The 25,731-nt window shown below is 55.3% G+C and overlaps 1 protein-coding gene across 1 annotated transcript in view; it reads left to right on the top strand.

Moving 5' to 3' along the window:
* MAN1C1 (mannosidase alpha class 1C member 1) overlaps positions 1–25,418 on the top strand; it is a 125,637-nt gene extending 100,219 nt beyond the window's left edge. Inside the window, exons 6-12 of the mRNA XM_079776377.1 lie at positions 6,994–7,120; positions 9,960–10,053; positions 14,765–14,880; positions 19,256–19,475; positions 22,201–22,373; positions 23,545–23,660; positions 24,765–25,418. Of these exons, the coding sequence (XP_079632503.1) occupies positions 6,994–7,120; positions 9,960–10,053; positions 14,765–14,880; positions 19,256–19,475; positions 22,201–22,373; positions 23,545–23,660; positions 24,765–24,891 (973 nt within the window). The 3' untranslated portion in view covers positions 24,892–25,418. The remainder of the gene's footprint in view (positions 1–6,993; positions 7,121–9,959; positions 10,054–14,764; positions 14,881–19,255; positions 19,476–22,200; positions 22,374–23,544; positions 23,661–24,764) is intronic.
* The last annotated feature ends 313 nt before the right edge of the window (positions 25,419–25,731 follow it).

The raw sequence follows: 25,731 nt of genomic DNA, 5'->3' as shown, positions 1-25,731 counted from the left end.
CTGGCTCTTGGGGGTTAGGACACCCAAGACCTGATCTTCAGGGGTCGGGAGGGGCAGCTGTTCCTCGTGCTTGTCCCACAACACTGCCTTGGCTCAGCCCTCCAGTGCCCGCCCTCCCCAGCCAGGGTCAGGCACACCATACCCTCCTGCCGTGAGAAGGGACCCAGCGCTGCCAGGGGGTTTCAGGACCCTGGGCAGAGGGACTCCTGGTCTGCCGCCCCCACCCTCAGGGCTGCGTCTCAGGAGCCCAGAGTCAGAACACAGAGGGGCTCTGAGGAGTGTCAAACCCCCCGAGGAGGAAAGTATGTGACTGGCTGAGATCATATAAGCCAGTAACTGACTGTTCCAAGATCTAAACCCAGGAGTTTAAAAGTTTTAATAATGATATTGGGATTTCCCCTCTATAAAATAATAAATCCTCATTGCAGAACACGAGGTTTATATAAAAAATGCTGGATGAGACTGAAAAGTCACATGTGGTCCCACTAATGAAAGAACCCACTAGTAGTGTTTCCTTCCTTAGCTCTGTCTTAAAACATTGATTTTTATTGGCCGCTTTCATCATTTCCCCTCCTGACCTGTTGCTTAATTCAGTGTGTGAACTAGGATCTCTCTGGGCCGTCACCAAGTCAGAGCCAGAGGGACACAGCCAGAGCGGGGGAGCCAGGGCTGCAGCTCCGCCCAGCTCACCTGTCCCCTCAGCGTTCCCCTCTCCTGGGCTGGGAGTGTATTTATATCCACCCGTTTTCCAGATGTGGCAACCGAGACCCAGAAAGGGGAAAGGACAGGGTCAAAGCCAAGAAAACTAATGGCCCAGCCAGCTTTAAAATACCTTGGGGAGCATGAATCTTGCCCCTGGACACCTCAGATGTGCCCTGTCTTGCCTTCTCTCACTCTGTTGCTTCACTGGATTGCCCGTCTCTCACAGCTTCCCTGGCCATCAAAATTCAGCTCAGATGCCACCTTATCATTGAGCCAAAAGCGTCTGTGCCTGTCCTGGCCTCGGGCACTTTATCTCCATTCTCCTGGCCCTCGTCACACTCGTCTTCATGTTCCCCCACCCAGGAGCTTCTCAAGGGCAGGATCCCCATCCAATTCTTTGTGCCTTTGACACATATTCCTGCTAGACAGTGTGTGTGGGATAAGAGTGAATAACAGCAGTGGTCCTACCACTTATTAAGCACTTACTATGTGCCTAGCATTGTGCTAGGAGTTTCCACACATTGCCTCACCAAACTTACTGCTCTCAGCAATCCTTTGAGGGTATTTATATTATCCCCATTATGAAAACGGAGTCTCAGAGATGAAATAACTTGCCCAAGGTCTCATAGCTAATAGGTAATGGGGCTAAGATTTAAACTCATTTTGTGACGATTGATGGAAAGCTCTGCTCTTGCGGCCTGCCAGCCCGCCCTCAGGTGGGAACCCTGCTGCCCCTGAGCTGCGTGGAGTGGGCCCCTGGGAGACCTTGCAGAAGGCACCCAGAGAACTCTCTGGGGCCATCCTCAAGCCTCGGGCCCTCCTATAACCCCAGGCCTGGGAGGAAGGCTGTAACATTTCCATCGCACCAGACTTCCCCCTTCCACCTCTTACAGTGATTTATCTCAGGGCTCTCAGCCCAACAGGGGCTTCAGCCAGCTGCCTGGGCAGGAAGGAGGACACTGGAGGGGAGGGGGGCCCTGGGCCCTGGTGAGAAGCCCGCGGCTCCCTCTAGGTCTTGGGGAGGTCCTGCCCTCCTTCAGCCTGGGCCTTGCAGAGGAGAGAAGACTTGGCATCTTCTCTTACTGTCCTCTGTGGCCCGAAAGCTTTCTCAGGGTGTGACCTCACGTAACTCTCACCAGCATCTCTGAGGGCTGGGGAGGGCCCTCAGGGCCAATGGAGTTCCATCTCGGGCCCAGGGTTGACTCCCCAGGACTAGACACTTGGATCTCTGCTCAGATTCCTTCCCACAAACACTAACCCTAAAGAAACGGGACCAGCTGGCATGGAGCCGGGACACAAACGCCCTTTCTTTCCAGCTCTCCCATGTGCAGCTTCTGGGGCCTTGCTGTCTGGGGTCCCTAGGATCCTAGCTCAGGCACCTCTCCCTCCTCTGTGTGTGGCACTGCCAGTCCTACAAATCACAGCCCTGGCCATCTGCATTACCCAAGTCCCTCAGAGCCCGGACCTGATACACACAGATCTGCCATTTCTGATTAAGAAAGCACACGTATTTGGGGCTGTTGCATGCTGCCGGTGCTGTACACACAGATATGCATGTGCTGGTTTCCTGGCAGCACCCCTTCCATTTTCTGGGTCGGAGTCTGTTGCTAAAAGTGCGTCCCTGTTCCCCAGGGAGAGCGTCAGGGATGTATGCGGCCCGAGTGGTGCTGACTCTGCTCTTCGGAGGGTGTCTGGGGAAGCTGGGCCACACGCTGCCCCTGTTCTGGGCAGGGCTGGTGATGGGCCCCAGCAGGAGTGGGGACTGGCCCTGCCCCCAAACTGTCAGTCAGGAGGACCCTGAGGGGAGGTGGTCCCCTAGTGAGCTTTGCTGCTCCTCCTCCCTGGTGGGGAGGTGTGTCTTTGCAGCCTGGCCTGGGAGGCAGAGGCAGGGTAACCAGGGCCTGTGACCCGCAGGGACCCCTGGGCTATCTGGGAGAGCGGCAGTGGCCACTCCAAGGCCCTCTGCAGCTGACTCACTGGTTCTCACACACATTCCACTCTACTGCCACCCATCTAAACATAACGGCTCAGATACACAAGCTCGCCTTTGTCACACACACTCTCACGTCCATAAATATGTGTGCGCACGCACATACAAATATGCATTTCCATATGCATACACACACTGAGGTACATATCTTACATGTATACTAGAGGCCCAGTGCACGAATTCATGCACCTTAAAAGGAACTGTGGGCTGCGAGGCTGTGGTGGGCACAGGGGCGGGTCTCGGTCCATCTTCCGTGCCCCTGCCTGGCCCCTCCTGCCACAGCCCCTGGTTCCCTGTCTGCCAGCAGCTCTGCTCCCATAGCAGCTGCTCCCATGCGCTGACAGTTCTGGCCCCGCTCGCACCCGCTGCCGGCGCCGAGCTATCGGGACCAGCACCGGGCGCTGGCAGCAGGTGCCAGCGGGGCCAGAGCCGGCAGCAGGTGTGAGTGCCCCGGCAGGACCGCGGTGCACAGGAGCAAAGAATTTTCAGTAACCACCAGAGGCTCACCCTGATGAAAGCGACCAGTGCCCGCCTTGGTCTGATGCCCCTGCTCACCTGCTCCCCCATCCCGCCACGGCCAGTGCCTGCCATGTTCCACGCATGTCTCCTGGTGGTCAGCGCACATCATAGTAACCGGTTGTTCGGTTGTTCTGCTGTTTGGTCTATTTGCATATTAGGTATATATGTATACACACACACACACAGTATTGATTTCAGAGAGTAAAGGAGAGGGAGAGATAGAAACATTAATTATGAGAATCATTGATTGGCTGCCTCCTGCACTCCCTCTACTGGGGATGGAGCCAGCAACCTAGGCATGTGCCACGGGACAGGGAATCAGACTATGGCCTCCTGCTTCATGACTCCCTGGTTCATAGATTGACACTCAACCCCTGAACCACACTGGCCAGGGGTACGCATCTGAATAATTACCACCATTTAGTGAGTTTTCACTGTGTGCCAGGCCCAATATGAGCCTGTGACATAGATTCTCTTTTTCAGTCTCACAACCACCACATGGATTCCATTTTACCAGTGAAGAAACTGAGGCTCAGAGAGGTGAGGTATCTTACTCAAGGTCACTCGGCAGCAAAGTGAAGTTAGAATCAGAATCCAGGTCTGGCTGCAAAGTTAATGATTACATCATACACAGGAGTGCACACACAGGCACACACACAACTCTGCCAGGCTGGGGCGGGGCATTGTGGAGCGGCCCCTCCCACAGGGGAGAGAACAGGGGCTGACCAGAGGACCCTTGCAGGCCTCACAGGGCTGACCAGAGGACCTCCGGGCGCTGTCTGCTGCTCAGAGAAGAGGCATTTGGGGGTGGATTTAGATTCAGCTCTGCCGGCTTTATCACTTACTGTGTGGCCTTGGAGACAGTGTCTCCCCTCTCTGAGCCTGAGCATCTCCACCTATGAAATAAGGATTATGGTATCTACCCTCCCAAGTTAGAGGTGAAGTTAAAATAAGATACCACAGCTGCCTGGCACATATCAGGAACTTAATAACTCTAGCAAACAACACATAATTTACATGTGCATAATTACATAATGACAAAATGACAGTAATTACATGCATAATTTATACCTCACAATGACTCTATGAGGTGTGGGTACTGTCATTTAACGGATGAGGAAACTGAGATCTAGAGAGATTAACCGACCTGCCTGAGATCAGCGGGGAAGCCAGCATTTGGAGCCAAGCAGGAGAGGGAAGGCCCCTGCCCGCCGCCCGCTCGGCCCTGGCTGGCATGGCCTGTCGGCCAGAGCAGAGCGGCTCAGAAAGCCCTCCAGGGAGGTGAGCATTGGGGGGCGGAGGAGAGGAAGGCTCCTGTGGGGGAATGAGAACAAAAGACGGATGGTGGCTTTCTTTGTACCTTGAATCTCTGCAAGGGCAGGAAGCACCGATTATTCAGGAAACCTCCTGCCCACTGAGATCACAAGCTGGAGCGACGTCTCGCTTGTGAAGAGGGACAGTGGGGACAGCTTCCCCTTTCCTCCGGGCGGAGGCAGGGCCACCTGGGTGGGACACCCCTTAGGAGGTGCCCTGCAGATCTGTTTGAATCCCACCCCCACCACCTACCAAGGTGACCTTCGACAACTCACTTCCCTCTCTGAGCCTCAGTTTCCTCTTTTGCATATCGGAGTTAATGATGCTTTACCTGTGAGCTGTAAATGAAATAATGATGCAGGCAGCTTTCCCCAGTGCCCGCCATCTGTAGCAGCTCAATAAGCGGAAGCTGTTTTATTTATTATTCAGGAGCCAAGTGACCCCTCTCTACGAACCCATCCCTCCCCACCTGCCCCCTGCCCCCAAATCAGGGAAATGCCCCAGGAAATGGAGACCGGAAGAAGGGACCGGTGGTCTCCTCTATGTTTACTGAGGTCACCTGCCCCCAAAGATCCCAAAACGAGTGTCCTCTCTTTCTAGACGCTAGGAGACGTGAGTCTCTGACCCTCCTGGAAACCACATCCAGGCCAGAGAATGGAGTTTAGAAAGGAGAAGGGGAGCCCCAGCCCCACCCCAGGAAAAGCTGCCACCTCAGGTGGCAAACTGTGACCTCCCACACCCACGCCTGCCTTCCTAGGCCTCACCCTAGGAGGCAGAGGGACAGGCGGGCTGTTCCTGGGAGCCTGAGCTATCACAGCAAGGAAGCAAAGGGCTTCCCCCAGCCTCCCTCACGCTCACTGCACCCTGGAGCCCCTGCAAATGGGGAGCTCACTCCACCCCACTCTGTCCCCACCCCGTCCTCCGCCTTTACAATCTCTTGCAGCAGGAGGTTGATCCCTGTCCCTGCCCCAAGTTGTCCTAAATGTCCCATAGGAGAGATCATCATGATGCATATAAGGAAACTGAGGCACAGGGAGAGGAAGCAGCTGGCCCAAGGCCACCCCCATTCTGCACCTTCCTCTTCTCTCTAACCCCCCACAAAAGCCCTAGGACGGAGACTGGGAGGTATTGTCCTTGCCCACTTTGTCCGGTGCAGAAACGAAGTACACAAGGAGGAATGGTTTACCCGGGGCCTCTCGGCTAACACTCCTGGCTGTGAACCCCAGGGAGGTGTTAAGTGAAAGCACCTGGAAAGGCAGCGTCCTTGCTTATTATTATGTAACTAAAAGCATGGCGATTAGGTGGTTAGGACATCAGCCCAGCGTTGGGACCCAGCTGCTTCACTTGCTGTGTGATCTCCGTGGGTGACGTTACTGCCCTGTGCCTTGTTTTCCTCATCTGTAAAAGGGGCAGGTGGGAGGGTTACTGGAGGCCCTGCGTCCGCACTCCTCCATATATATATTTAATTTGTTTTTTCAGAGAGGAAAGGAGAGGGAGAGATAGAAACATCAATGATGAGAGAGAATCATTGATCGGCTGCCTCCTGCACACCCCCTACTGGGGATCGAGCCCACACCCCGGGCATGTGCCCTTCACCGGAATCGAACCTGGGACCCTTCAGTCCACAGTCCGATGCTCTATCCACTGAGCCAAACCAGCGAGGGCTGCACTCTTCCTCCTCGAAAGCACCCAGTGTGTGCAGTTCTTTGACAGCCTTGTCTGGCGAGGTGGCGGCGTGCTAATATACCTCATTACTTCATCTAAGGTTCTTGAGAAGCGCATGGTTCACCGGTGAGGAAATCTTTGCTCCAAGGCCCCTGCTTCTCTTACTCCTAACCTTGGCTTCTCCAGGGTCAGGCTCCAGGTGTGTGGTTGTATCAGAGCTGCCTGCCTGTCAGGTGCGGGTTCCATGAAACTCTAAGAGGGGGGCATTGTGTCCTTGGGCAGCATTGGCAGTGAGGGGAGAGAAAAGGGCCTGCTTTTCATCTGCCGCTGTTCAGACCCTCCCTCTCCATGCAGCGCCACTGACTGAGCAATTGGGCTGCCTTCAGCCACAGGGTGGAAATGGAGTGTCTGTGGGTCTTTATGGTCCATCACAGCATTACCGATATCACCTATAATTTAGCAAAGCACGTGTGCCATGTTTTGGCCACCAAGACAGCTTTGCTACTGTCCTGCTCAAGCCCAGTCTTACAGGGACAAAGACTATTGCAAGTCAGACAGGCCTGGGTTCAAATGACCTTCAGCAAGTCACTTCATCTCAAGCTCAGTGTCCTCATCAGCAAAATGGGTCTATTACTAGTACAGACCCCCAGGGGGGATTAACTGACATTATGTGGCTAAAGCTTTTAGGACAGTGCCTGGCACAGTAGGTCTTCCCCTACTAAGCAGGGGAGTTACCCTCCGTAGAGGAGCCAGCCGGAGGCGGGGGGACGTGGGGGTGACGATGGCTACTTCTGTCTTTCCAGTGGCTCCAACAGGAGCTGGGGCTGGACCACGACCGGGAGCAGCAGCATCCTGGCAGAGTTTGGATCCCTGCACTTGGAGTTCTTACACCTCAGTGAGCTCTCCGGCAACCAGGTCTTCGCTGAAAAGGCAAGTCTTCTCCCTGCTCCCTCCCCAAGCAGCCCTCCGCCTTTTCCCCACAGAGAGCAGAGGGGTGGGCACTCAGCCCTGCAGGCCACAGGAAAGGCTCCCAGATCAGCACGGTGGTGTATGGGGAACACAGAGCCCCCTAAGTTACTGTGGGAGACCTGATCGTACCCAATCCCAGGTGGCAGGGAAGGCGAGCACGGGGAGTCGTCGGGACCCTACAGAGGGCAGGGAAGAGACAAAGCTGCCGGGAGAAGGTTCTCGCCGGCATGTGTCAGCTTCTGGCAACCACCGCACGTGGGTCTGCAGAAAGCGCAGCGGCGGAAACCTAGGCACCAGCTCCCGTTGGCAGGAATGGGCCACCGGCTGCTAACGCCGCCTTTCCAGAGACATTTAGCTTTTTCCTGCGAGATCTGCCTGGCCTTTCCTTCCAGATGCCCGACTAGCTCATGCCATCAGCAGGCTGGCAAAGCGATTTCCATCTCCGGGAGAGGCACGTGGCCGCTCCTTCTCACTGGCACCAGGCTGGCTAAGGCCCCGGGGAAGCTGAGCGATGGCGTCCAGGCTGCCATCCATCTGACAGCTGCGGTCCTCTGTGAGGCCCTCCAGAGGGACAGTTTCTCCCAGCCTCGGCAGTCCCACTGTCTGGAAGTGGCACCGTGGGTCTAACCCTCAACCCTCAGAGGACACTCAGGCTCCATGCAGGGAGATGAAGCCCCGCCCTCCAAGAAGAACCCTCTGGAGGGCCCCACTCCCAAAGCCTTCTTTTCCCCCTAATGGTTAGTTAGCCAGGGGGCTGGGAGCTCCTAGAGCCACTCTCTCCCCTGTGGCTCCCAGTGTCCTGTTAGACCGCCGGCCTCAGAGCATCACCCAGCAGGCCCTGGCCCTGGGATCTGCATTTTTAATAAGTGCTCATGTACTTTCTGACACGGGGTTTAGGAGCACTGCTTATTCAGTGTGGGAATCCACCCACATTCTTGAGAAAACACTTAAGAAGAACAATTCAAATCTTTGATCATTTCCTCTGTACTGGGGCTCACTATCACCCTTAAATAGCCCATCACATTGTCAGACCTTGTATGGAGAGGACTCTGCCTCCCTGTGACATTCCACCTCAAAAGGTTAGTTTAATCCCACTTCCCAATGAATCTTACTGGCTGATCCTTTTTCCCACCTCCACGTCCTCCCTCCCCCCCAGCCGCTCTGTTTCCATTGCTCTTGAGCCAACTCCTCCAGGAAGATTGTGGCCGGCTCAGAATGGAGAAGGACGAGCAGCTCCCTCTAGTCCCTGGCTAGTCTGGAGGTAATTAGCTACTACTGCCTGAGCACCTACTGTGTGCTGGGCACCTTAGAGTGTCTCTAATCCGCCCAACAGCCCTAGGAGTCAGGTCTTCCTGTCATCCTCATTTTACAGGGAAGGACACTGAGACTCAGAGGTTAAGTCACTTGTCCTGGATCATCCATCTGGGAAGTGCTAAAGCCAGGTTTCAAACCCAGGACTTCTTGTCTCTAAAGCCCACGCTCATTCAAGAGCAGATTAACACGACAGGGCTTTTCCTCCAGGGTCCACGCTCCGTTTCTCTGTCTCCCTCTACATTTACATTCTCCAGCTATGTTCATCCCCCAGCCATGCCTCCCACAGAGGCGATTATTGGCAGTCAACAAATTGGCCCAAATTCTAGAAGCGCCCGCACCCTCTGGGGGAGCTCATTGAGCCTGCTCCACTGCTTATCACCAGGACAGCCGGGAATAAGTCAGGTACAAGCGCATTCCTGTCCCCATAATGGACTGCATTAGCATAAATGGATGTGAAATCTGACGTGGCGAAGCAATGCCGTCCCCTGAAAAGAAAGGGCTGACAGTCAAAGGCTGCTTTCCCTGCTCCTTGCCCTGCAGGTGAATCTGTGAGCATTACACAGTACGGTCCCCGCGGGCCTTTCTCTCCCGCAGGTCTGCACTGGGAGGGTTTCATGTATCCATGAGGGATACGGCCTTCCCGCTTTTATAGCCCAAAGCCCCCTTGCCCTTGGTCTCCCCAAAGGTTGCAAACCTAGCTTCCTCTTGCTCAGGTGGGGCAGCCTCCGCTACACGTCGCTGCATGGCCCGTGTTGGACCCAGGGACTGCGCCGTTTGGTCAGAAGTTGTCCTGGCCCTGACACGTACTGGGTAGCCATGGCAATCACTGAATCTCTCTAAGATCCGGGTGTCTTGTCTGTTAAACTGAGCTAGTAATACCACATAAGTCGTTCGATGATTGGAGATGTTGTGTATAACAGTATGGCTCAGAGGAGCTGAGAAATGTTATTAAAAGGGGCCTATGGTGTATCGAGGAGCCCAGGCCTCCCCTCTGGAATGGTTCCTATGGTGTCAGAAAAAAGAACATATTACCAGGTTAACCATAGGAAATTGCCAATGTTTGACCATTTCTGACCTATCAAAAAGGCATGGTATTTACAAAACAGCTACCATCCCTTAAATGAATCCTCCCTCCCATGAAGACCCTCCCCGCCAAAAGCAACATGCAGTGAGGAAGGGGTGAGATGGGGAGACGCGGGGGGAGTGGCGGGGGGTAGGGAGCCTGGCAGACCCCGGGCAGAGTGGTCAGTGCAGACGTGGTGAGTCAGGCCCCTGTGGCACTCCTGCAGCGCCCGCACATGGGCACAGGTCAAGGCCGTCCCACCAGCTCTGGTTGGAGCCTGCTGTTGGTTTCACAGCTCCCCCTTCCTGCCTCCTAGGAATGGTTTCCTCGGGGTCTGAACCAGCTGCCCGGTCCTTGGCGAGCTGGGAGGGGGCTGGCTTCTTCGGAAAAGTGAAGGTGTGCCTGGTGTCCATCTCTCGGCAGGTCAGGCACATCCGGAAGTTCCTCAGGAAGATCGACAAGCCATTTGGCCTCTACCCCAACTTCATCAGTCCAGTCAGTGGGAACTGGATACAACGTGAGTACAGAGACACGCCCCGTCCTTCAGCGGGTTCCTGCCCAGCTTCCGGGGGTGGCCCCCGCAGGGCACAGACCAGTCACTCGCTCAGTGCGCCTGGATGCCCCGCCCCGCCGGGTAGCTGGGGGAGCTTTCACTATGGCCAGCTGTCTCCAGCCTCCATGAGGGCTACAGCCTCCATCTCTGTGCCCGCTGACGCCGCCATCATCCCTCACCCTTCCAGGAGTGTTCCTCTCCTAGCCCCCTCAACTTTAGATTTTAAAACTTAAGCAGAACCTAACTAATACAGCGATATAAAAACCACGAATCTACTGCTGTGTCCGGCACGTGCCAGAACTGGTCCCAGGGCTTCCTGCTGTTCTCCGTGCAGAGACTTGCTTCTCAGCCAGAGATGCTGGTCACCTGGTCACCTGTGGAGCCTCGTTCACAGCCCCCAGCTTCACCTGCTGAAACAGAAGGGGCTTAGGGGGACACTCAGGCGGAGAGTGTTGAAAAGTCTCCAGGCCCCTGGCACTGCCCCTGCTGAGAAGCCCTGCTCCACCTTGCCCCCTGACCAAGGCCCCGGTCGTGTCTTGTGCTCATCGACAAACTGGTGGCAGCAGCTTCCGTGGGCCCTGCTCCAGGGCCTTCCCAGAGCCCACGCCTCGCTGCCTCTGCCCAAACAAGGGCCCCTCTCCCTCTACCACCCCCTCCTGCCCCAGCTGTTAGGCATCAGCCAGGCTGGCGTCAAAGGAGACATGGGTCTGATTACTGCATGGCCGGGAGTGACAGGGGTTCATTTTATCTCTGAGCCTTGGTTTCCTCTCCTGCAAAATGGGAGCAGAACTGGAGATGTTATTTGTGCACTGTGGAGGGGGTTGGAGTAATGGTCAACAGCTGCAGGAAACAGATTTCAGTTCATCTGCTGGAGACGGGTTGTCTCAAAAGGAAAGAGGGCCCATGAGTAACAGCGTGCAGGCAGGGCCCGGCAGGGGGGTGGAGGCCGCAGGGGCCTTGTCCCTCCAGCCCCAGCCTCCCTGATCCGCAGGTCTAGAGGCCCAGAAAGTTCGACCCAGGACGTTTCCCTGGTGATGACCTCACTCCCAAGCGGCCTCCTGCAAAAACCACTTCTAGAAACGCACAGTATTTTTAACCAAACATGCCATGAAATCCAAAAGTGCAGGAGAAAACGAAGGTTTGAATTACAGATTATGGCCACAGGAAGAGACAGTTCCATAACTGTACTGCTTTTAATTGCGAGGCCTGACTGGACAAACAGATAAACTGCCCAGCTGCTGGCCTCAGCTGCTCCAGGACAATGCAGCAAAACCCAGGAAAGGAGAGGGTGTGGCTTCCAGCTGACAGCTACCTTGGCAAATTACTGGGGAGCCCCACCGAGACGCATAATTTTCTTTTCAGGCCGCGCCAGGGGTCACAGGGCTGGGCAAAGCCGGTCACGTGTGAACATTTGTTTCATATTAATAAAATACGAATCCACAGCCTGCTAAAGAGCAGATAGGGTTACAAGGCCCGCTCATCGGGCGCCTGCTTCCTCCTTCCCTGGCTCTGGCGCCTGGGGTTATCTCAGGTTTTCATCAGGGTGTTTTTTTGTGATTGTGTATTTTTCCAGATGATAACATTCCCTACTTGCATAAGCTAAGTGTGTTCACATTCTTTTTTCTCCTTGAATCCTGTTTAGCCGATTTGCAACCGTAGAAATTGTAGCTTAGAGAGGCAAAGGAGGAACTGGGGTGCTCTTGGCAGCTCCCCACTCCTGCTTGAAGCTGAGCTTCAGGGAAACAGGGGAGACCAAGACCTCTGGCTGCTAGGACCTCAGCCGGAGAAGCCGCCAGGCTCCTGCTGGCACCCATCACGGAGGAGAGCTCAGAGAGCTGCCAGCCCCGGAGGGCTCGGCCTCCTTGTCCGTTGCCTGAGTCCCACTCTCTCCTCGGTGGGAAGGAAGTGGCAGGTCTGGATTCTCCCAAAAGGGAGCGTGAGCTGCCCGTCAGCCCCAGCCTGGCAGCCTCCCCAGTGCGTGCTCTTCTGCAGGCAGAGTTCCCGGCCGGCTTGCAGGGTGGCTGCTGCTTGCTGCCCGGTGTGATGAGTGTTGACGTGGTCAGGAAGCAGCAGAACCCGCCTGCTCTAAGGCCCATGTACACCAGTGGTTGGCAAACCGCGGCTCGCGAGCCACATGCAGCTCTTTGGCCCCTTGAGTGTGGCTCGGCGTTAGAACCACTTCTTCAAAATAGACTCGCCCAGGCTGAAAACCGACTTCTGCGCATGGGCCACGAAGTTTCAATCGCACTGTACGTGCGCGCCCGCACATGGTATTTTGTGGAAGAGCCACATTCAAGGGGCCAAAGAACCACATGTGGCTCGCGAGCCGCGGTTTGCCAACCACTGATCTACACCAACTCGGGCTCCCCTTTTAAAAGCATTGTACTGGAGAAGACTGAGGACCGGTAGGGGAATTGGCTTGCCGGGAGCTAATAGCAGATCCGGCCTCTGATTCCCAGGCCTATGCTTCTCCCAGCATATCACCCAGCATTGAGCGACACCACACACACACACACACACACACACACACACACACACACACTCACACAGCAGCTAGAAAGCAGTGGGACCTCCAAGTGAGAACTGTCCACTTCAATCAAGGTCCCCTGAGGGACGATGCACACCTCCCCACGCGGGTGTCAGGTCTCAGCCGCCTGTGGAATCCTGGCGACCTGGCTCTCCGCTCCGGCACACACTTGCCAGGTGAAGCCCTGCTCCACGACACACATGTAATGAAATCCGAACTCTTAGGCTTTCCTAACCACTGGGTGCTTTCCCCGGGCCAGGCCGTGTGTGTGTGTGTGTGTGTGTGTGTGTGTGTGTGTGTGTGTGTGCGCGCGCGCCTTATCTCCCTCTCCCTCATGGCCACCCTGCAGGGAGGGATGGGATGGGAAGGGGTCCTGAGAGCACAGGGGAAGCCTTTCTGAGGGCAGGAAGCTGAGGTGTCCGTGAGGAAGCCTAGCCATGCAAGGTGGTGGAGGGGTAGTCACAGGTGAGAAATGGCAGGGGAAGGCTGGGGGTAGGGATTTGGGGGGTGGAGAAACAGGGAGGGGAGGCAGGGCCAGGAGATGAGTGTGGAGGTGGCAGTGCCCGGCTGCAACCTGTGAGCCAGGGCTCCTTCTGTGGGCTGTGAGCTTCAGCGGCTCTGACTCAGTTTGCTTACAGCCTTCCCCCCATCCCTGCTCCACACAGACCTCCTTCTCCAACATGGACACGCCATGGACATGCTGGGCCTGGCACACCCCGCCCCGCCCTTTGTGCTTGCCCAAGCTGTGGCAAGGAATAGGGGGTGAGGGGGGTGCTGTGCTGGTTCTCTCTTCCCTCTTCACTGGCAAAGCCCAGCCCACACTGACCCCCTCCCACTCCTCAAGGCTCAGGCTTTATCTGGTTGGTTCCAGTTTTTGCCAGTGTTTGTTCCATTCCTGAACCCTCGCTGGCCAGGATTTGTTTGTGGAGGGCCGAAGGGCTGGTTCACTGCGGGGGCCTCCTCTCAGCCCTTTCCCGGTCCCCGGCTGCCTTCACCCTGGTCCTCTGTGCCCTGTCCTTTCTCTGTGCATCTTCCGTTTCGCCTCGGTTGACTGTGTGACGCTGCGGAGAGAGCGCTCTGCCAGCTTGGTGGCCTCCGATGAGCGGTTTAGGCTCGCTCTCATTTTCCCGTCTGGTAAATGGGGTTGATAGTGCTCACCTTGCAAGGTTCAGGGGAAGATGTTATAAATAATACAATAAAACTCCTAGCCCACCATGGACCTGGTAGCTGTCGGTGTATTCTCTATTTCTTTCTCTTTTTACTGTTTCTGCAAAGGAGCTGAAAATATTCTTCCCATTCCGCCACCCCTACCTTAATCCATCCCCCCCCCCCCCCTTCCTCTGTCTCTCTGCTTAAGTGAATCATAACAGGGAACTGGCGTTTGCTCTGCGTTATATCATTAAATGCCTGTATGTTTCCCCGTTGTTACTTTTTAAAGCATGTGAGTGTTTTCTGTCCGTGTCTTGCTTCTGTGGTTAAGGGTTCCTCGGTCACCCCATTTTTCTCCCAGGACAGCCCTGGGTGGAGATGCCTCCTCATTCAACCACAGCCTGCAGGTCCTGCTCCATGGGGACTGCGGGCGATGCCACCAGGCAGAGAGGGGCGTCCTCAACCCCATTTGTCCTCCCCCTGCTCCTTTGAACTCCATTCATCCCAGTTTGCTAAATTTAAACTCAGTTTTTCCAGAAAGGCTCTGTACCCTGACCGCCTAAATCAAGCCTCTCCTTCCTCCTCTTCGTGGCCTTTTAGGAACGTTCCCAGCATTAATTACCATGTTTGTCACCAGGTAATAAAAATCTCCACTCCCTGCCACCAGATTATATTTTTAAAGAAATGCAGCTCATTTCCAGTTAATAACCAGAGCCCTGCTGTCCTCGGCCTGCTAGAGCGACATGATTTATAGCCCCTGGCTGAGCCCCTGCACCTGCGTGCAGGGCCATTGCTCTGGAGAAGGCCTGGCTCCCCGAGTCGCAGGCTGTGTCTTTCTCTCAGCCGCTGTTCCGGGCTGGGGGGCTGCTGATTAAACGCTTGCTTCACCCTCACGCCCCGCCCGCACGCAGCACCCAGGCCAGGAGCCCAGTGGGCAAGATATGCGCTCCGCTGGTCCTCAGCGATGGAGATAATGTTCTGTCTGCTTTCCCCTCACAGACCACGTCTCGGTTGGAGGCCTCGGGGACAGCTTTTATGAATATTTGATCAAATCCTGGTTGATGTCAGCCAAGACAGACACGGAGGCTAAAGACATGTACTACGAAGCCTTGACGGTAAGACAGCACCTTCCCGGTCCTCCGCCTCCCATGCTCACACAGGCCCGAGCGCCAGGGCCTTGTCCGCCCATCCCCCACAGCGCGCTGGCCGGGGAACCACAGGACAGCGGCCGCCCATCAGTCCCTGCACACCTGTCTCATAACTCTTCTCCACACCTTGAAATTAGGGCCTGTTAGCGTCCTTGTTTCACAGATAGAAAACCCAGGCGCGAGGAGGTGCGCTCATTTGTCTGAGGCCTCGCAGGAAGCGGCAGGCGGTCTGATTCAGAAACCTCGGTATCTAGGCTTCAGCTGATGTGTCGGAGCCCAGAGCGCAGCAGGCGGTGGCTGGCAGCCCCCACGCGGGAGGCGCTAAAGCAAGACCCTCGGCCGTCTTCCTGCCAAGCCAGAGGCGACAGCTAGTACATCCAAGTGGGCGGGGCCTCTGTCAGTGGAGCATCCAGTTCTGTCCCTTCTCTTTATGGAGATGGAAACCGAGGCCCAGAGAGGGAAAGCACTTACTCAAAGCCTCACAGCACGGAACTGGCAGAGCTGCAGCCAGAGCGAGGTGGTGGAAGGATGGCCGGTGGGTGGGTGGGGGGTATGGGCGGATGGATGGATGACCTCTCACTGCCCTCCGATCACATGAACCTAGCCAGCAATGGCAGTGCTTAAAGGAAGCACACTGAAACAGGCCTGCAGGGCTGTGGACTCTTAAGCTACAGCCTCAGTCATGAGTTTCCCCTGCCCAGCGCCCAGGCACCAGGACTCAGTCATGAAGCAGCTCCTGGGACTCCAGTCCCAGCTCAGCCTGGCTCAGCCCCGTCCACGAGGTTCCATGGCTGAGCCCAGCCCACAGCCAGTGTCTCCTGTCGCATCTGGTTCCGCTGGGGGCCAGGTGTGCTGCCCTTCCTGCCACCCACATGCAGTTAACGAGCAGCCTAGTTCCCTGCCCTCAGGCGCACTGTAGTTGAGGCTTCAGGGGAAGAAATGGCCATGAATTATTTAAGCAAACGGGGAGCTTTATGGAAACACTTGACTGAATAGGAGACAACTGGCTTTGCTCCTGTATTTGATCTTCCCCTGCAGTGTCTCTGACCCTGGTAAGGGCTGGGCCTATGCCAAGTTTGGGGCTTTGAAGAACCTTCTGGTGGTTGTCAACCTTGTTGGCCTGTTAACCTTTTGCACTCGGATGTCGAGTGTGACTCGACACGGTTAGCATTAGAATAAAGGAATCGAGAAAAAGCAAGCAAGTGCAAAGGGTTAAAAACCCTGATGGTCAGCCCTGGCTGGTGTGGCTCAGTTGGTTGGGGTGTCATCCCATGCACCAGAAGGTCCAGGGTTCGATTCCGGGTCAGGGCACATACCTAGGTTTCAGGTTCGATCCCCCCATCAGGGCACATGCAAGAGGCAACTGATCAATGTATCTCTCTCACATCTATGTTTCTCTCTCTCTTTCCCTTCCTCCCTCTCTAAAAATCAGTTTAAAAAAATGTTTATCCCAATGACCGGTCTGCACCCCAACAAGGTTACATCAGAACCTCTGGGTGGGACCCAAGCAACAGCCTGGGAAGCCGCTGGGCTGGGGCTGGGGGCAGTGTAGTGTGCAGGTTAGACCAGTATCTCGGTGGGCATGGGGGCTTCAGACAGGCTGACTGGGCAACCCCCAAGGTCATGGGAGAAAGGACAAGAAGGACAGGGACTAGGCACTCAAGGTCATTCTGGCCTTCTCTGGGCACTACATTTAGTGCCCTAGGCCCCATCTCACAGGTGATGAAACGGAGGCTCAGAAAGGCTCAAGATCACACAAGTGTCAGGCAGGGTGCAAACAGGGTCCGACTGCCCGAGGTGCAGTGCTCCTGCCTCCACTTACCAGCTGCCAACTCACCGAGGAGCCTGGCTTGCCAAAGGCCCTCTCGGGCGGGTGCAGGGGGAGGCGCGGGTAGGGTCCCATCCAGGAGGCTAAGGAAGCCAGAGCCTCTGAATAGCCTCACAGCCCGCCCAGAAATTAGTCTCGTTTTACAGATGAAGAACGGGGGTCTCAGGAAAGCGGAATACGTTCGTTGCCCAGAGTCGCCCCGCTCTCAAAATGCAGAGCTGGGGTTCCAGCACCGCCTGCCGCTCAGTCAGCTCTTTGCTGTGTCTCTTGCCGTGATCTAAGCCTCCTGACCCTCCACGGCAGCCCGTGCTGTCTTGTGTTTCTCTCCGTTTTAGAAGCCTCGGTTTGTGTGTTGTTATTTTTATCTTTGCATCTGCCATCTCAGTTGTCTCTTCAAAGAGAAACTGCGTTATCATTTCCTCTTTACCGAAGTTACTTAGCTTGGGGTCAACCCCAAATAGAAATAACCTATGGGAGACAGTCTTGAAGATGAAGATTTTCGGCTGCAGTGTGAGACTTTCTGGGATCCCCTCCAACTCATGTCTGTGTTCTCTCCCAAGCACTAACCATGGGTAACTGAACCATGTTTCTGCACCTGGACTAGACCTGCCGCCCGCCCCTGCACCTGCATGCTCAGGGATGCAGAGCAGCTGCCTGGACCCAGCTCTGCCCAGCCGTGGCCAGCTGTCCACGCCTCCCCACGTGAGCAGGTGCCCTGGCCTGGCCATCAATATTGCTTCCCCGTCTGCTGCCCAGTGAGGGCCCTGCAGCCAACCCACCAGCCAGACCTTACAGAGAAGAAGGAAAAAACACTCAGGGAGCAAGTTGGGTTTGAGCACCTTCTGTATGCCAGGCCCTGGCTGGAGATTGCTGGTGGTGGCTTCTGTCACACGCCACGCAGAGTCCTGGGAGAGACACGTTCCATAGAAACATACGTGAACATGTGTACGCAGAGTGGGGACAGCACCTTGTAGGAAGATAGTGGGATAGTAGGATAACGTGGCAGCAGTGGTGTGGGCTAAGCTGTCCGCTCCAAGGACGCACCCCGAAGAGGCCCGAGGCCAGGCTGGAGTTAGCAGTGGGACGGGAGCAGCGTGCAAAGCCTGAGACAGGAACCCTCATCTGCTTCACGCACATCACCGTGGCAGAGACCTCTGACCTCACTGCAAAGCAGGACCCCTCCCCACATTTCCCTGGCCTGTCCCCTCAATTTGTTTCATTCAAAATGCTGATCACAAAGCGTGATATTCGTGTGTATTGATTTTGGGGGAAGTCTCTGTGCTCACGAGTGAGCTCCCTAAGGCAGGGCCCAGGCCCATCTTCAGGGGCTGTATCCCTTGCACCTCCACAGCCCTGGCACCAAGGAGGTGCTCACAAAATACTCATTGGGGTTGGGGTGCAGGAGTGAAGAGGCCAGTGGGCTGAGGAGGGAGGGCAGGAGACCGACTGGAGAGGAACTGTGAAGGCCGTTTATTGAAGACTCTCTCTGTGCTGGGAGATCGGCTGAGCTCTACAACACATCTCATTTAACCCTCATGACCCTATGAAGTGGTTCATGTTCTTACCCGCATTTTATACGCAAGGAAGTTACAGCATGGAGAGAACATAGCACCCGCCCAGAGTCACACAGCTCCAAACTGGTAGAGATAGGGTTTGAACCCAAGATGGGGTCCTTGTCCCAGTCCTGGTATGACTGCATGACCCGGGACCAGGCACTCGGCCTCTTGTGGTGAGCACTGCAGACTCTGTACCTGGCTTGTCCTGGGCGTTAAAAGGGAAGGCGTGTGATGAGGGACTGTGGAGAGCACCTCTCAATTTTCTATCGTTTTCTTGTTTTGTTTAGAATCTGATGGAATATATGTGCCCTTGTCCCATGAAAATGCACATACAGCCCTGGCTGGTGTGGCTCAGTTGGTTCGGCGTCATCCTATGCACCAAAAGGTCACAGCTCAATTCCCAGTCAGGGCACATGCCTAGGTTGCAGACTCGATCCCCCGTAGGGGGCATGCAGGAGGCAGCTGATTGATGTTTCCCTCTCACATCGATGTTCTCTCTCTCTCTCCCTCTTTTTTCCTCTCTCTCTAAAATCAATAAAAACCATTTTTTAAGAAAAAGAAAATGCACATACACAAAAGTGTCGTGTACAATTTTAGGGGCATTTGTGACACCCTGAAGCCCATCCACGGGTTAAGATTCTCTAACCAAGGAGGGTAATAATTCTTAAAGATACTTTGAAATGTTTTGTATGTAGATTTTCAGGTCTGTGTAAGAGACTCACCCTGGGGAGCTACCTTATGTCTCAGCCTCCAGCAGGCTGCAGGGCGAGTGGCAGCGCTCCCATGGGCCCCATCAGGGCCAGCGGCCGGCTGGGGTCTGGGCCGCCTTTGCCTGGATGGAGGGCTCGGTAGAGCCGCGTTTGCTGCTGTCTCCAAATACTCACTTTCTGTCCTCTCCGCTCCTTCCCTGTGCCCTCCCACACCCCCTCTCCCTGCCCAATTCCCACCTTGCTCCCAGGCAATAGAGACCCACTTGGTGAATGTGTCTCCCGGGGGGCTGACCTACATTGCCGAGTGGCGCGGGGGGAACCTGGACCACAAGATGGGGCACCTGGCCTGTTTCTCCGGGGGCATGATCGCCCTGGGCGCTGAGGATGCTGAGGAGGACAAGAGGGCCCACTACCGAGAGCTCGCAGCCCAGATCACTAAGACGTGCCACGAGTCGTACGACCGCTCAGGTAACCCTGCCAGGGGACAGGCCGGCAGGACACACCGAGGCTAGACACCTGGAAGAACTGGAAGTCCGGCAGAGTGGGGGAGTGCAGGGAACCGTGGTCTCAGGGAAGGCTCGCCTTCTGCAGATAGGCAGAATTTGAACAAGGGACATGCTGTCTATGTACTGAGGTTGAAACCTAAATTAAAGGGGAAATAGGGTGATGTATTAAGCCCTTTGTGCGTGCCAGGTATTGTTCAGCACTTAATATGTCATTGCTGAGCCTCACAACACAAATGAGGAAACTGAGGCTCAGGGATGATGTGGCCACAGATCACATGACGAGGCCCCATGAGTGGGACACAGAGCAGAGGGTCCTCTGGCCCCTGAGGCAGAAACATTGGCCTCCCGAGCCTAGAGAATTCCTTCTCCCTGACCCCCTAACCCCCAGCACCTCTGCTTTTCCTCCCCAGAACCCCTCCACTTAGTGGGGCTGGGCACCTTCTGGCACCACCTTTTATCACCCTCTTTGATCCAAGCTTGAGCGCTTCTTGACCATCCGCTCAGCACTCATGCAATACAGTCAAATGCCAGAGTCAGAAGTCACGTTAGAGAACATGAACCCGACTTTCATTTTACACATGGGAAACTGAGTCAGTCCAGAGCCGAAGTCACCGCTGTGAGTGGCTAAGCCAGGCCAGAACCCAGGTCTCCTGATGCTCAGCCCCCTCCTGTGTGCTGCCTCTGAACAGCGGCCCTCAGCGCTACCCCCAGCCCCCCAGGGCCCCAGGAGGTGCCCGCTACTCGGAGTTTAACCCCAGTCTTGGCTGGAGGAGATGACCCAAGATTTGCAGTAAAAAATTCCTGGTTCAGGTGCCACTCTGCCACTCACCAGCTGGTGGCCTCCGTTTTCTCGTCGGTTCAATGTGAACAGGAACACGGGTCTCCAGGACGGGGTCTCTACCTGACCCCAGAAAGCACATTGCCAGCGCCCTCAGCCAGCAGCATGGGAGGGTTTGTTAGGTCCACCGAGCTGTGTCTGTGGCCGCAGCAGCTGAGTCCTGACTGAGCTGTTCAGAAAACTAGCAATTCACAACGGGTCCTAAAATTGGTCTTCAAGTCCCCTCAAAGAGCTCTCTCTGTCGGCACCATAAACAAATAGGAAATCTCAGGAATAATAAAAAGCTTGCTATTTGTCTGGGACAATCAGCCCCGACCATAAAAGACAGTCCGCGTAATCGAGCATATTGTTCCAGCCAGCCTGGCTCGTCCGCGGGCGGCTGCAAGAGGCGCTCTCGCCCTCACCCCATTAGCAGCTCGGCAAGACGGCTGTTCTCTGGTGGTAGGAGCGCCTGCACCAGCGGAGAGGATCCGAAGGGCCTGGCTCTGGCTAATTCCTCTCCCAGGACGCCCTCCGCAGAAGAGGAGGACATCCTGCAAACTCGGGGCCTCTTGGGTCCTGAACCATGGGGGAGGAGGAAGGGCTCACAACAGAACCAGAACCAGGCCCTCGGCCAACCTGGACAGGAAGTGCAGGCGTTAAAGAGAGGAAGACCCAACCCGCATGCTCTAAACTCGAGGCCTGGAGGGTCAGACTCGGGAGGGAAAGAGAGAGGACACAGCCTAGGGAGGGGGCATCAGACAAATCCCGGGTAACATCCCAGCCCAGCCTTAGCGCGCTGTGTTCCCCTGGACAGATTACTTAGCCTCTCTGATCCTCAGTTCCACATGCAGGGTAGAGGGGTAATAACACCTCCCTCACCAAGAACACATTTCTTTAAGGACTGAAGTAGTAAAGCACCCAGCACAGCCTTTGAAATCACAAATGGTGGCTGCGGTGGTGGTGATGTAATTGTGGTCATCCACAAAACAGGAATGGCAGTAAATTGTCCACAAACGAACAAAACAATGGCAGCAGCAAAGCCAGACCTCACCAGTCTTGCTCAGTCCGCTCCCTCTGCCCGAGTATGAGTGTGCATCTTCTGGGCAGGTCTCTCCCTCACCTCCATGTCAGCAGTCTCCCAAACTCTGGAAGGCTGGTTCTGAGAGGAGCTAACAGCAGCTTCCTGAGGTCTGTGGAGAAGCTTCATTGCGTATGAGCACATTAAAGGAGCTGATGAGTCCTGCATGAGTGAGACTGTTTTACTTTTTTTTTTTTTTTTTTTTTTTTTAAATATATTTTATTGATTTTTACAGGGAGGAAGGGAGAGGGATAGAAAGCTAGAAACGTCAATGAGAGAGAAACATCGACCAGCTGCCTCCTGCACACCTCCTACTGGGGATGTGCCCGCAACCAAGGTACATGCCCTTGACCGGAATCGAACCTGGGACCTTCCAGTCCGCAGGCCGACGCTCTATCCACTGAGCCAAACCGGTTTCGGCTGTTTTACTTTTTTAACCCACTGCTCTCCAATGTGTTTAAACCTGGAACCCTGGCTTGGCTGAGCTCTGATTAACATCTTGCAGGGCTTATATCTCAAAATACGCAGTTAGGGAGCACCACCCCAACCTTTGTCTCCCGGACTGCTGGGTAGTTCATTTGGATTCTCAGATTCTAAAATTACAAAGTTTTGAGGCCTCAAGGGTCTTGCTTTGGCCAGTCTGGGCCAAGAGGGAAGTTGTATATCCGCCAGGCTCAGCCTTATCAGGCAATCCAGGCAGACCCACCCCACACCCTCCATCACCCCCTGATCTACCCTGGGCAGCAGGTGGACGGTCTGACCCAGGCCCTCTGGTTGGTCATTCCACAGATACCAAACTGGGGCCCGAGGCCTTCTGGTTTAACTCCGGCAAAGAGGCCGTGGCCACGCAGCTGAGCGAGAGCTACTACATCCTGAGACCCGAGGTGGTGGAGAGCTACATGTACTTATGGCGACAGACCCACAACCCCATCTACCGGGAGTGGGGCTGGGAAGTGGTGATGGTGAGTGGGCTGGGCTGGGCTGGTGGAAGGAGGGTGGGGAGGCTTAAACGGGTGGCAGGTGCCCCTGAGAAGTCAAGAGTCCAAAACCCCGTGGCTCAGGCGCTGAGAGGAAGGTCAAGCCAGGTTGGCATCTGGCTAAAGTTCAGAAATCAAGGGTTAAGGTTATAGTTGCAGAGCCAGGAATCTCCAGCTGGGTACAGTCAAGCCAGGAACTTGAAGAGGGTTCGAGGCCCGTAGCCTTGGGGCCCTGGCCCGGTGCCAGCAAACTTAGAGGGGCAAAGACAGGGCAGCAGCCAAGGGGGCCAGGGCACATGCGGTCACTGCTTTCTGACCCCGAAGCCTGGACCAATGCCTCAGATGTCGCCTCTCAAACAGGAACAGCTGCCCGGCCAGCAGCTCCCCTCCCTCCTCTCTCCCCAGAGCCAGCCCAGCCCCTTGCCACCCCGCCCTCTCTGGGCTCTGCTCACCCACCCACTCCCCCCACCCATCTCTCCTCTTGTCCCCAGCTACCTAGTGGGAAATGTCATGCCCACTTTAGGACAAGTGTCAGAGGCAGGTATGGGGACTCTGGAAGGTTCCTTGATGGATGCTGAGCCTTCTCTGTCCTCCCCTCCTTCCCCACCCACTGCTCTCCTGGGGGAGCCACACCCCGAGTGTCATACTCAGGTGGGCACAGGCCTGCTCAGGATCATTGTCATGGCTCTCTGGCCAGAGTCTCTTGCTTCCCCAAGGCCAAGTGTTTGTGCTTCTGTGCCCATCTGCAAACCCTCAGTGGGTGTGAAATGCATTTCTACACCAAAGACAGAGCCCATGGCCTGCCCACCTCCAGCCCAGGGACCAGGTCTTCACGGAGAAGCCTGGGATGACAGTCCCACACCCAGCCCATGAGAACCACCAGCGCCTTCCTCTGTCCCCACTGGGCACGTCTGACATCAGTCTGTTCCCTGAGAGGCAGAGAGAAGCCTCTAGGCTCACACCAGGTGGAGAGCTCGGGCACAGCTCTCCCACTGGGACTGAGCTCCTGGCATCAGGACCCCCAGCCTGGCGGCAGGCGCTGAACCTTGAGAATAGCTCGGCCTTCTGCTTCCACAAACACCAGGGGTTCCCCGTCGAGGGGTCAGGGGCCTGCCTATTGGTGAGCTTGGGGGTCCTCTCCTCTCCCCACACCCAGGCCTTGGAGAAATACTGTCGGACAGAAGCAGGTTTCGCCGGGATCCAAGACGTGTACAGTAGCATCCCCAACCACGACAACAAGCAGCAGACCTTCTTTCTAGCGGAGACGCTAAAGTGAGTCGGGGCTCGGTCACTGTTCTTTCCAGCGGACAATGCGGCTTTCCTAGGGAGGCGGGCGGGCAGCAGTCTGTCCCTTCCCCAGATCAGGGTCTGCAGTCACAGGAAGGGGGCCCTCGGGGTGGGGCCTTAGCATAGTGTGAGACCCCGCCCCATGGGTGAGCCTTGGGCCAGGCCAGTTTCTACTCAGAGAGTGAGACTGGGTTGGACTCTACCCCTTAAAGCCGTGGTCGTGTCGGCAAACTGCGGCTCACGAGCCACATGCGGCTCTTTGGCCCCTTGAGTGTGGCTCTTCCACAAAATACCACGGCCTGGGCGAGTCTATTTTGAAGAAGTGGCGCTAGAAGAAGTTTAAGTTTAAAAAATGTGGCTCTCAAAAGAAATTTCACTCATTGTACTGTTGATATTTGGCTCTGCTGACTAATGAGTTTGCCAACCACCGGCCTAGAGTATTAGCTGTGGGACAAGTTCAGTTCTGTAACCCGTCTCCTCGGGTTCCTTAAGTTCCATAAAACTGAGCTCCTTCTGCAAACTAAGAAGAAGGTGATGGTGTCGACAAGCTGGTGACTTCCCTCTGCAGCGTTGCTGCACTGTTCCCTGGGCTCCTTGCTGCTCCCCAGAGCAACACCCTTGAGCCTTAACCCTTTCTGGTGAACTGGAATGGTCCATTCCTTCTCATAAAAACCCACAGGCTTGGGAAGCTGGGGTTCTGGAGTCACCACGCCCTGTTCATGTTAGTGCCCTAACATGGGGGGCACAGGGAGCAGCCCAGGAGCCTGGCCCAGTGCGGGCTCAGGCCCCCTGCACAGAAAGGAGAAGCCAGGCCCTACGGTGTCCTGGCAGGACCCCCACAGAGCAGGTGGGAAAGGGCCCGAATGAAGCTGTTGGGTGCGCGGGCTGCGGCAGGGCCAGGATTAGACCAGGGCTGTCTGCCCCAAGCCCAGTGCTCTTCTCGGCGTGCACAGCATCTTCCCTGGGCCCCACCCTCTGAGTGGATTTGGGGTCTTGGCCCGCCCTGCACCGGAGGCCCCCGAGGCTCATTCCCGGGGCCCTGTTCCCAGAGCACTGACGGCCGTGTCTCGCCCTCCCTGCCCGGCACAGGTATCTCTACCTTCTGTTCTCGGAAGATGACATGCTGTCCCTGGAAGACTGGGTGTTCAACACGGAGGCCCACCCGCTGCCTGTGAACCGCTCGGACAGCGCCGGCCGGGGGGGCGGCCACCTCTGACCCAGCGCCCTGCCGCCCTGAGCCGCGGGGACGCCTCGCCTTTTCAGGTTTGGGGACTGTTCTCAAAGGGATTGGGAACGTAGGCCCCACTCCAGACAGATGTGCTGGACACGCCTCTTCTTCTCCTCTGTGAGGAGACAGGCCGGGAGACCGCTGTCACACCAGGCCCGACATTCCTTTCTACGGAGAATTTCTATGAAACCCACTGTTGCCATTCCAGGGCCAAAGGACTGGAGGTTTGCGTACCGACCCCGTGTATTTGGTTCACTTCCTTTCGTATTGGGGATATTTTGGGTTTTGCTTGATTTTGCCTTTTCTCTTACAGTTGTGTTTTATCACAAATTATAAATTAGTTTTCAAAATCCCATGCTTTCAAAAACCATCACCTTGATCAACTAAACCTTAAAGTATTTGTACACGTACAAACACCTTGACCTTATTTCTATATTTTAAATGCCTCTTGCCCAACATTTACTATTCGTTCAATTACCTGTCATTTACCTTATCATTTGAGGAGGGGTTCCCCTTTGATTTGGGTTTAAGTGTTACGAATACTAGTGCTATTTTCATTATTGTAATGGAGAAATCTGAAAACTTACAATAAAAGAGTTTATTGAATAAGAAATACGATTGGGTTCATTGCACATCAGTGATTTCTGGGAAAACTATTGCAATGTTTTCAGAAAAATCAACCAGCAGTTGGTTTAAGGTATAATTTAGTAAATGACTCCAACTTCTATTACCTTCCCTTAAATAGGACCTAATATATTCGGAAAGGGGAAAATACTTTGAAAGAGTTGGATATTTATACTTAGGTCAAGGCTTGGAAGAGGCCCAGAG

Source organism: Cnephaeus nilssonii (assembly GCF_951640355.1).
Source record: "Cnephaeus nilssonii genome assembly, chromosome: 7".
Taxonomy (NCBI): Eukaryota; Metazoa; Chordata; class Mammalia; order Chiroptera; family Vespertilionidae; genus Cnephaeus; species Cnephaeus nilssonii.
Note: the sequence above shows the minus strand (reverse complement) of the source record. Positions and strands in the feature narration are given on the sequence as shown.